This window comes from Lactuca virosa, chromosome 1 (assembly GCF_052849685.1).
Source record: "Lactuca virosa cultivar CGN04683 chromosome 1, Lactuca_virosa_CGN04683_v6, whole genome shotgun sequence".
Lineage (NCBI taxonomy): Eukaryota > Viridiplantae > Streptophyta > Magnoliopsida > Asterales > Asteraceae > Lactuca > Lactuca virosa.
In genome coordinates this window covers 207,899,609-207,912,116 of record NC_136426.1, presented here as the reverse complement: position 1 = coordinate 207,912,116, position 12,508 = coordinate 207,899,609, and the positions used below count along the sequence as shown (strand labels likewise).

General features: G+C 32.0%; 1 protein-coding gene across 2 annotated transcripts; it reads left to right on the top strand.

Annotated features, from left to right (window-relative positions):
• Window positions 1–5,214: 5,214 nt before the first annotated feature.
• Window positions 5,215–11,624, top strand: LOC145164190 (disease resistance protein RUN1-like). Of its 2 annotated transcripts, XM_079082919.1 has the most exons (6): window positions 5,215–5,425; window positions 6,749–7,434; window positions 8,145–9,078; window positions 9,164–9,758; window positions 10,013–10,103; window positions 11,473–11,624. In XM_079082919.1, the coding sequence occupies exons 2-5, from the start codon at window positions 6,902–6,904 to the stop codon at window positions 10,075–10,077; spliced, it is 2,127 nt and encodes a 708-aa protein (XP_078939045.1). In that variant the 5' UTR covers window positions 5,215–5,425; window positions 6,749–6,901; the 3' UTR covers window positions 10,078–10,103; window positions 11,473–11,624. The 2 variants fall into 2 exon arrangements, with proteins under 2 accessions (XP_078939045.1, XP_078939044.1); XM_079082918.1 differs by lacking the exon at window positions 11,473–11,624 and having other exon boundaries at window positions 10,013–10,869.
• The last annotated feature ends 884 nt before the right edge of the window (window positions 11,625–12,508 follow it).

Genomic DNA, 12,508 nt, shown 5'->3' with positions numbered 1-12,508 from the left:
CCCAAAGAAAGTCATCATCTGATCGTTCTTTATGACCATCTGTTTCCCAGTCTTCCACGAACACTGTTGCTACTCCATCCCGAATAAAAGAGGTAAAACACGCGAATTACCCTTTATATCTCTATGAATCTCTGTATATGTATGTGTTTGCAAAAAACAGAACTAAACCTCTTCGATTTCAGATTTAACGGATCGATCAATGGCCTATTTTCCAAAGGGTTTCTCTTTACGATTTGCTTATCTGAAATGACATATGACCTCTTGCTTGGACCTTCTCTCTCTAAACCCTTAATCTACAGACACAACACCACTCGTCCTCACCAACAACTAATCTATCTACGAGAAAAGGTAACATATCTCTCCTATATATGATTATATTTTCCCTAAAAGTGTATCCAATTGCATCTTCTCTCTCTAAACCCTTAAGGTTTTGATGTAAGTAAAAAAACATGTAGGAAAATGATGATTTTCACGGGCCTTTGTTTGATAGTGAAGGGAGTTCCCGGAGCTGTTGGCCTAATTGGAATAACCAGACATTAGATCTTCAAAAGCTACAACAGTATGTTGGAATGAACAAAATCAACCTTGTGTTAAACTATTTATCGTTGTTTCCCCTTTTTGGTTATTGAGGATTTAACTTACCTCTCATTAGTTTATCTATTGCAGCTAGTTTATGGAATTTGTTTTGATTCAACCTTAGTGGTACAGGCTGCATCCGAAGCTCTAGCTCAAGGGGCCTTGTTATGAAATGACTTGGGTACACATTTTCAACATTTTAACTTGCATTTCATTGGCTTATCTATCATAAGTGATTGGCTTTTTAGACCTAAGTACTTTCCTTGTGATTATATTTGTTATGTTAAGTTAATGATGATTCCTTGATGTCCAGGTAATTTTGAAACCGGAAAAATTACAATTTTTAATACATTTTAATATAGGATTTCAAGAATGATATTTATATGTTAAAAGCTTTACTGTTTTATCGTTTATCTTTATAATTATCTTGAACAACGATGCATAATGTTTTGGTGTTTTGTTTTTTATTGAAACTAATAAAATAGTTTGAAGTTGTATTGAATATTTGTAAAACACAACTGAGTGCTCCATATAGTTCTCCTCGACGAGAAAAATGTTAATGAAAAGTTTGGGAATTAGTTTAGGCTCTTCAGCAACAACATATTTAGCATAATGTGTGACATCCCATATGACAAACCCAACTCGATTACTAATTATTTCAATGATTTTCTAACGTTATTAACCCTCACAAGATCCACAATCAGAAGATGCAACGGACTGGGGCGACTCATATGTAACTGGTTATGATCATGCTTCCTAGACTACCTTTTTAATGGTTTTATAATGTATAATAACTTATATCTATGTATAATTATACATCCTCTATGTATAATTGTAGGTTGGAAAATCCTATGCCCCCAATGAGCAAACGAAGAAGCAAGGCTTGGTGATAATTTTAGTTGAGTCCTAACAGATGAACTTATTTGGCTGAAGTTTGAAAGTGGGGTCCAGATCATATCTAAAGTGGTCTAGAAAAATTGGAAGATTATAGAAGAACTTTTCTGTATAGTCTGTTGTAAGTTGACCAGACCATGGAAATTCCAAGTATAGAGGATGTAGAGCGTGTGAGATACTCTCCAAAGTGCCATCCAAAGTGCCAGGTTAGGAAGCCATGCCAACAGCCAGAAAGCATCTACCTCTCTTTGAGGTAAGGGATTCCATTTTTACATACTTTGTTTTAAATTATATATCTTAGTTTTAAATTTCCTTTATCCATGTAATCTTTAGTGACACCAATGCTTTGGAATTTTCAGAACTTCAATTGAGTTATAATTTGTTATATTTGCTATTATATATGCTCTTAATTCACATAATTGGTGGTTAAATGTTGCATTTTTGTCCATGGTTAGTACTCATAGCAATTTTTACCCCAAAAGTGTTGTACTTTGAAAGTGGACACATGAACCAACTTAAAAAAAACTACTCTATAATTTCAAAGTACAATGTCCTATAAAAAATAGTTAGTTGCAATTAACGAAATGAGTGGTGGTGGCCTACAAAAAGTAAGGACATGGACTATTTCTGTATTTTTTTTCTAATTCCTAGAAAATGTAAGGACTATTTATGTAGTTTTTGCAAAATGAATGAACAAAAACCATTTCAATTTTATATAATTACATACCATATCTGTAATTTTACTTTCATTATGAATCGGATGTTTTAATAGAAATGTACCTTATTTAAAAAAGAGTTATTTTTTTACGCTTTTTATTACCAGGTCAAAGTCTGAGTTTGATGCAAGTGTTTTTAATGAAAGCCATGAAATCTGCAATGTTATTTTCAGTGTAGGTGGTTATGGACAATGAAATATAACAAGGGATTATAATTGTTGACTGTTCATTTACAAAGCTACATCGGGTACAACTTCTACCTATTTAGAATGTAATAATTTTCAGAAGTGTTTTTGAAATTATAGAGTATTTGTGCAATAAAAGTTTTAAGGGGTATTTTGGTTCTTTTATGAAGTTTGATGGTTTAATGACCTGCCAAAATAATAACTATGGAGGGCATTATGGTTTTTTTTTCTGGATAATTGCAACAGTGTTCATTTGATTTTTGATGGCACTTGGTATGATGCTTTGAAGTTTTGGTGTAATAATAAGAATAAGGGGTAATATGGTTCTTTGCTTGTTACTGTCAAACCCTGTTTGAAATTTTAAGTTTTTGGTGGTTCAAACCCTGTTTGAAATTTTAAGCTTTTGGTTGACAGGAGAGAAAAAAGGTTATAGTGTGATGCATAGAAATTTTGGTGAGATTACTCAAACAAAGGGCATTATGGTCTTGTTTTGTTTATTGCTATTTGTGCTAGAATTTTTTAAATCAACATGAATATTAATGATTATGGAAGGCAGGGGAAAAGAAGTTGGCCTGATGCTTTGAAGTTTTGGTGCAATAAAGTTTTTTAGGGGCATTTTGGTCTTTCTCTATTATTTTAAGAAGTTTTTTTTCAAGGTCTTTTCAGTTGAGTTGTACTATGTGCTTACTCCTATGTATTTCTAACAAGTTGTGCCTTTGGAGAAATACCGATTAAGTGTACACACAAAACTTCTCTATCTTTGTAAATTAAAAATTAATAAATTAGAGTATAAAGTTTGTCACAAAGTATTTAAACATTAATACGTAAGGTAAACATGTAATAGATAATTTGATGAATTTGAAATCCAGCAACAAAACCATTTTAACATTAATACGTAAGGTAAACATGTAATAGATAGATTTAGAAAACATCTTTGGCCAATGTATGAAACTTGGATTACAAATCTAACTTAAATGTTCGTATTATTATAAAACTGATATATTAACGTTAAAATCATTTGAAGTTGTTCAATATCTTTTGATCTTAAAATAAAAAATAAAAACTATAAGTATTCTGCAATTAATAGTTAAAAGTAATTGCAATTAATAGTTAATGTTTTTTTAGAAAGGAAACTTTCCTAACGATGGTTTTTGGGTCCGTTTTCATGCACCGATTAATTTTTGCTATAAATGTACAACATAATAATCGCCACAAAACATTATCTGAAATAAAATAATCATCGTTTCACCGCAACGTGCGGCTACAAACCTATCTGGAAACTATTCGTCGAAAGGACACAAAACAATTCGACAAAAAGTAAAAAAAAAAAACTATCTAGCGCCAAAAAGAAAATAATTGCAGCGCCGCATTGCGTTGCGTACTATTTGTTACCGTAAAACTGACCAAGAACAGTATGAGTGTTCCTAGAAATATAACATGTTTCCGGATGAAACTAACTGCCGAAAGAACTCATTCGCCGCCGCCGCTTTGCGCGGGTACACCACTAATATATATATATATATATATATATATATATATATATATATATATATATATGAAAAAGTTCAATAGAGAATCATAATTATTGGTTCTTCAAGGAACCATTTTTTTTTTCAATTTCTAGAGCTTATTCTTTATCGAAAAAAAAATCTAAAAATATCTAAATTCATATATTAACATTGTGAATGTGAAAAATATTTTTCGGATTCACCGTGTGAATCCGGATTCACATTGTGAATTTTCAAAGATTCACCTTGTGAATTTGACGTAAAAAAAAAATCGAATTTGATATCATTGGAAAAAGGATAAAAAGTTATGAATTTTTTTATTTTTAGTTTTTTTTTTGATAAAAAATAAGTTCTAAAAGTTGAAAAAAAGATTGGTTCCTTGGTTAATTATGGTTCTTCATTGAACCTCACCCTATATATATATATATATATATATATATATATATATATATATATATATATATATATGGTTAGGTTCATATGAGACGGCCTAATTTTGTGAGACCGTGAGACGCATTTTTTTATTTTTTTTATTATTTTTATTTTATTTTTATTTTTTTTAGTTAATTCAAGTTCCGAAAATAATATTTAAAAAAAGAATTTTTGAATTTTTCCATTTATTTTGCATTTTAAAATATGTACAGTGTAATATTCTATTAGAATATTTCACGTATTTTTCAAAAAAAATGGGATTTTTTTTTTTTTTTTATTTTTTTTTATTTTTATTTTTTTTAGTTAATTGAAGTTCCGAAAATAATATTTAAAAAAAGAATTTTTAGATTTTTCCATTTATTTTGCATTTTAAAATTATTTTTTAGAATATGTCAGTGTAATATTCTATTAGAATATTTCACGTATTTAAAAAAAAACGGGATTTTTTTAATTTATTTTTAGTTAATTCAAGTTCCGAAAATAATATTTAAAAAAAGAATTTTTGGATTTTTCTATTTATTTTGCATTTTAAAATTATTTTTAGATTTTGGTGTCACGGTCTCACAAAATTAGAATGGTCTCAAATGAACCAAATACCCTACCACTTATTGTATTTTTGACTTTAATGAAAAGACAATTACTAAAATTTGATTTTGTCTGCCACATTCGACATATTTCGCCAAATTTCTTCATGGCTAAGAAAAAAAATAATTGTCAAAGGAATTATAACGGGGCGTACATCTTCTTTTCAAATTCACGACACATAGCACAAGTCACAATGTCAGGTCCCCAGACTACATATAATTTGTCACTTTTGGAAGCAATAAATTCCACAGGCAATTTCCTGGAAAATAAATTGTCACTTTTGGAATGAATAAATTCCACACGCAATAATCTCCTGGAAATTAAAAGATACTCTTTTAAGAGAAAACGTGAATCCTCTCAAGCTGAAAAAAATTCTCCTCTCTTGGCGTCCCTCTTCCTCTTTGACTGGCCGTTTGCCTGAAGACTTAACGCAGTTCGCTCTGTAATTTTCATTCGTCTTCTTTTGTAATCGCCGTTGGTTCGTCCTGTATCCTTGCCGCTTCAGATCTGTTTCTCGTCCTGTAGGCAGGTAACTATGAAAGCACATTTTTTATGTCTCATATATACTCATCTTGTAATAACCCTAAATTGCCTGGTGATGTTCCCTTTCTGCAAAGCTTTCTGAACTGTTGAAGCCAGATTGTAAGACATCTCAATTTTGGTGAAGCACTTTTCGGTGTTATATTCCAAAATTAGAATTTTGCTAGAGTTGTGTCAGATCCTAAATCAGTGAAGTCATTGTCAAATTATTTGTCAATTTAACAACTACGATGTTGGTCAGCAAAGCTTATGCTTCACAAGGGGAACCACGGCCTAGCTCAACACTCATTGTTGTAGTTCTGCATTTAGTTGTCTTAGACAGGGGCCAATCTATGTATTTAACTGCTTATTGATTAGTGGATGCCCATGACACTACTGATGTGATAATATAAGAAGTTGAATTTTTATTACTAAAAAATAAGAGATTTATCCAAAATCAAGGCAGACACCAGTGGATTTGGTCAGGTGCAATGGAAAAGTTTACTTTTGCATGAGACTAATAAAGATATTTGAAATATGTAGGAACTTTTCTATCTTTTTTTAGCTGTCTTAGACAGGGGCCTATCTATGTCTTTTATTGATTAGCGGGTGCCCATGACATCACTGATGTGATAATATAAAAAGTTGAATTTTTATTACTAAAAAATGGGAAATTTATTCAAAATGAAGGCAGACACCACTGGATTTGGTGAGGTGCAATGGAAAGGTTTTGCTTGCAAGCTTTTTAGACCTTATCTATTTTTGAGTGAGTCATTAAGTTTTGGTATGTTTGAATAAATATCTTTTTGGATCCACCACTGCTTTCAGATGCAATTATTTTGGACATTTTCTCGTTTGAAGTCAAAAGCTTACAAATTTTGTGGCTTGTTAATTTTAAAATTATACCATTTAAAAAAAGCTCACTAATGCTGATATTTTATACTAGATCTAGACATAAATAATTTCATATTTGAAAAACTTTTTCTTGCTAGTTTGAGGCTCTTTAGACAATCATGTCAACTTATTTTTTTTGGTTTTAATCACTTCGGTTTTTTGTTTTAAAAATGTAAGGTTCTATTGTTGAGGTTTAAATTTTTTGATGGGACTTAAGTTGCATAAGGTATTAATGTAAGAATAGTAATTCAGTTAGCCATATAGCTGCTGGTTGTTTCAAAAGCATATTAATTCACACATCAAAGTTCGTGGTGCATCTGTATTTTTTATGAAACACTTCAGTTTTTATTTTGGAGACTATAAGGTGTTATTTTAGGGGTTTAAACTGTTTGATGAGAAGTAAGTTGCATAAGGTATTAATACTTTTGATTTTATGTAGACTTTATAGACATTATGTATGGGACCTTGATATTGAGGCACAAGTAAGGAAAGCGTGGGATCCAAAAGCTTCAAACCGTAGTACTTAGCTTCTTATGATGTCTGGAGGAAACTGAGTTTCAGAGGTTATTGGGAAGGGTGAAGGCTCCTCATAATGGTTGAGCTCCATGAAATTTCAGAAGGATCTTCATCTTCTTCATCAACTCATGGTTGTGGATATGACGTATTTTTAAGTTTTAGAGGTGTCGACACTCGTAATAGTTTCACTAGTCACCTTTATAATGCTCTCATGCATGCCAATATCACTACCTTCTTGGATGATGAAGAGATTGAAACAGGGGAGGATCTGAAACCAGAATTGGAGAGTGCAATTAAATCATCCAAGGCTTCTGTTATCGTGTTGTCCAAGAACTATGCTGCTTCAACATGGTGTCTTGATGAATTGGTTATGATCCTCGAGCAACGTATGAAATCCAGTCATGTTGTAATCCCCATCTTTTATCATGTTGAGCCCACCCATGTTAGAAAGCAACAAAGTAGCTTTGGAGATGCAATGGATAGGCATAGACAGAAGATGGAGGCAGAGACAGATGAAAATAAAAAATGTCAATGGGCTCAAAAGATGGACCGATGGAGTAATGCACTTAGAGAAGTTGCTGATTTAAAAGGAAAGGATGCAAATGGCAGGTAACCACTTTCTAACCCATATTTTCTTACTCATTTTATATTGATAAATTAGCACATGAAATTCAATAGCATCTTTTCCTTATCTATTTCAATACATTTCTCAATAATCATCAAATAGTTATATTATTTATTTATTTAAATTTGGATAAATCTTAAAGAAATGCTTGAAGCTGATTCTTGTTTTTGCAATTATGTGATTAAATAATTCATATAGGCAGGTTAATCATTTTGCTAATTATAACACATTTGTTATGCATTTATTATTTATCATAAATAAATTTATTTAGATAATCCATTTTAATTATTTTTATATGCTTTTAATTAATGAACCAAATTTTATGTGGTTGTAATTTTTTTTTCACTTTTCTATATCATTCTACCTTTAAATCAGATGATATGTTATTATGATAAATAAATGTTCTTCCTTGTCAGTAGTAAAAGTTAGCTTATAAATATTCACTCAGATTCATGTGAAACCACGTTGATATATTTAAGCGTGATGGTTTTGTCAAAACACAATGAATTATGACCTGGTCTTATATGGTCAGAAGTTCATATATGATGATAGCTATGATGTAATTAATTTAATAAAAAACAACAGCTTAATATGATATAATATTGATTTGTATCTTTGGAAAAATCTAAATCTCCAATATGGCATATTAGTTTTTTGGATGGTCTTTTGTGGTTCTTACCAAATAAGATGTCAGGCAAGAGGCGACGTTAATTGAAGTAACTGTTAAGGACATATTCCGTAGATTACGCATATCCTCAGGGTTTCCACTGCCACAACTTATTGGGATGGACAATTCCATTAAATTCGTCACTTCATGGTTGAAAGAGGCATCATCACATACAACAGATATACTCACTATTTTGGGTATCGGTGGTATCGGGAAGACATCGTTAGCCAAATATGTCTATACCTTACATTCTCATGAATTTGACACAAGCTGCTTCATTGAAGATATTAGTAGGAGATGTGATGGAAAGTATAATGGGATGATTGATGTACAGAAACAACTTTATGACGATATTTCAAAACCAAGTTCAGTTCAAGTTCATGATGTTTCCATATACACATCAAAGATAGAGAGTGCATTAGCTCGTAAAAAGGTGTTCCTAGTTCTTGATGATATTGGTAGTCTCGACCAGTTGGATGCGTTACTTGGTAACAAAGGTTTGCATCCAGGAAGTAAAGTCATAATAACAACAACGGATGCATGGTTGGCAGGAAGTTGTGAATTATTAAAATTGAACGGTAAACTAATGCACACAAAGTACTTTCTTGATGGCTTATTAGAGACCGAATCACAAAAGCTTCTGTGTTATCATGCGTTTATGTGCAACGATCCCAAGGAAGGTTACGAAGAGGTGTCAAAAAAGTTAGTGAAGTATTGTAAGCCTATGCTGCAAAAAGTTGTATTTGATCCTGAAATGTCCCCACTTCAGCTGCTCTCAATAGACTGTGATATCATAGCACTTTCATCGTGTGAGGTTGAAGGCGTGGTGAAAATCCAACCAATAGCAGGTGTTCAGGAAAAGGTATTACGTAGTTTGGGCTGGAATAGGCCAGACTTCCTTAACAAAAGGCATGTGGTAACTGCGACACGCTTGAGAAAAAAGGAAGAATCTGAAATCCAGGTTTGATTTAGATAATTATTTGTCATTGTGTGAATATGTATATATTATTAATGTAGCAATTAGTGAATGTGGTTGTATGTGGCAGATGTATTATGAATTTGGAATATTCAGCACAATTTATGAAGGCATAGAGATGCCGAGTTGGATTACAGATAGAAGCATGGGGCCATCAATATCATTTACCATTCCATCATCTCCTAGCAACCTCACAGGATTGAATTTCTGCTGTGTGCTGACATCTCCGAGGATCGGATCTGTAAAGGAGGTGGTCATTTATTTGCCAGTGATCATAATTAGTAATATAACAAAGAACCGCACATGGGTATACCATCACTACCTTGAAAGGATATTTCTTTTTAAAAATTGTTTGATGTTTGTAAGCCATTGGATGTTTGGGATGAATGAGATGGAATTTGGTGACCACGTTACTATTACAGTGAGGTTGAATGATGCAGTTACAAAGGAGTGTGGGGTGAGTTTTGTGTATGATGATGGAGAAGAAGAAGAAGAAGAAGAAGAAGATGTGTTGGGTTATTACAAGTCATGGAATCACATCATTGGTGGAGATCTTACCGGGTTTCAGTTAACAACAGGAGAATACATCCTAAGCAACTATCTAATTCTGCAGCCTTTGTTTTTAAATTTTTTTTATTTTCGTACAGCAGGTGCCACCTTTAAAGGTAAATTGTCATTCATATGTATTGCTTTTTACTTAAAGCTAACAATAAGTAAATGGTAGTGATTTTAGTGATATATATTTCAAGATTTGATTTTATGCAATTGTTCTGAAATCTTTTATCTATTTCTTTTCGGTAGACGAGCCAGTGTACTTCAGGGTAATAGTAATCGTGGCCACCAAATTCTATGATAAATAATCCATGTTATGATTTGATGCAAATCATTGCCAAATCTCTAATCTATTTCTTTTCATTAGATAAGCGAGTGCACTTCAGAGCTTTCGCTCAAAGGAAGTCTGGCAAACTGGAGGATGGCCCCTAAGCTACTTTTATATCCCAAAAACAAATGTGACAAACTCATTTCTAATATGTATTCTGTTATTTATGTTTCTATATTTTTTTTAATGACAATGGTGGTACTTTTAATTTTATTGTTTATTGTCCCAAAGAGTTGCTATTTCTTGCGTTTAGACCTTAGCCAATTGAATATGTAAACTTTTTGATGGTGGTTACTAACTATATGCCCTATGTGTTACTGTTAATGATAATTAATAAAGAAAACTGTCGTCCTTGTTTTAGCATCTGGATAAAAGAGATTCAGTACTTTATGCAAACTTGTCACTGAGTATTAGTTTGTCATCTTACATGATCTTGTTTATTCTCTCAACCAGGTTTGCTTTAGGGTTTAGGGTCCAAATGTGCTTATAGATCTTGTTTATTCTCAAAGTTAATAGGCATTTTCTGCTTTATCTTGTTTTAGTTTGGCACTTCCATCAACTATTCACTGAAAGAACATTACAATTTAGCTTACCATATATGTTACAGTTAAATGCAAGAAAAAGGAAGGTACTTTAATTTATGTGTATTTTAGCATTGTGCTCTCATTTCTTCCAATTAAAACACCATGCTTTTTTTATATTAAGACCTTGTACTTCGAAAATATACCAATTTTTGTCATTGTATTTTTATCTCTTTCTTATTACATCACTTTGAAAATTCTACCCTTTTATAGCACTGAGATTTGCTTTGTATTTGATAACATTGGTATGATTTGGTTCATTTTTCAAATTACCATGGTGTAATAGGAAAAAATAAGTAGGATTCTATGATAAACAAATCGGCCAAAGTATGTTTCTCTTTCTTTCATTTTACCCTATTTTTACTTGGAAGTTCCAGATAAGATGGGGAATAAGGTGCATGTTTTATATAATTCTTTTGACATGCTACCATATATGAAAACTTAACATCCACTTGCATTGCAAAAATATGGGAAACATAACAAAAAAAGACAATGTAAGAAGAGGTTGCATGGGGGGAAATTCACTTACTGGTATGTAAATGAATTAAGTAAACAATAAAGGTAAGGCTAAATGCAAGAAATAGCAACAATCTTTCATTTATTTGTGTATTGTTGCATCCTACTTTCGTTTCTTTCTATCACATTTAAAAATCTACTGAGTATAGCTTGTACTTTTGTTGATCTTAATTGGGTAGATTTTTCAAAGTATAGCAGTGAAAATTGATATATGTTGTAATAGGAAGAAATGAAAGTTGCTTTGTAATTTGGATGGTGTTGCTTAATGCCTATACATTGAATTCTACCAGTTATATCAGTGAAAATTGCTGTGAGATTGGATGAAACTGCTATATATGGAATTTGTTTCATTGTTGTGGTTTTCCTTTCTAAATTTTACATTAATTCCATTCTTTTCTATAGGATTCAATCAAGCTCCAGCTGCAAATGAAGCTGCTTCAAGACCATTTATTCATATGAAACCTCCAATGATGAGAAACGCCTACCAATACCATCAGTGCCCCCACAATTCAGGGTTCTCACTTATATCCTGTATGCGTATATATACTTTTATTTCCATTCCCTGATGTAGAATTGTTGTATCTTCTGTACTATACCAAAATAATATAAGGATTCATGCCCATCATTAATAATATTGGAATAGTTGGAACAAGATCATGTCAAATGCAATCCAACAGTGGTAGCGAGTTAGCAACATCTAGCAATATCTCCTCTGATAGTACTTTACAGACAGCTAATGTGTCAAATGTTCCACCCTTTTATAATTGTTTTACTTTCAGTAAATGTTGGCAGTAGTATTACTGAAGAAAGTGAACAATTGGTCCATATGGCTTGTGAATTGTGAGGTATGGCCCTGGCTCTACCACACAAACACAAATTAATATTGATATTTATGCTTATTTGGAATCACATGTCATTCGTAGTAAATATTTTTTATGAGTATTGTATTTAAATAGAAAAATGTAATTTACTTGTATATGATATCAATAAAATATTATTGTTACAATCATTAGCTAAAATAAAATTTCAAAAGAAGCAAAACTTTAAATAGATAGAAGAATGTAGAGTATGCTACGGAGTTGGTCCTTGTGTTCTACTCAAAATTGCAAGTTTGGCCCAATTTTTTTTTTCAAAAGCTGGTAAAATATGATCCAACCAATCAACTTAAACTGTACTCACCCAAAATTAATGGGTTGGGTTGGAACTTTCAACTCCTTTAAGTCAACCAACCCAACCCCTTTCGTTAAATGAGTTGGGTTGCGAAATTGAATATTATAACATGATTTCAATCCGCCGAGCCATTTTTTGTATAATAAATGTTATTATTTATTTTATGTGTGAGAACCTTAGCTCCCTTTTTTATGCAAAGTGCATGCCTCCGCGCCCTTCTTCCCCACGACTCACATCCTTGACGAAGAATAGTGAATGAAGAACGACT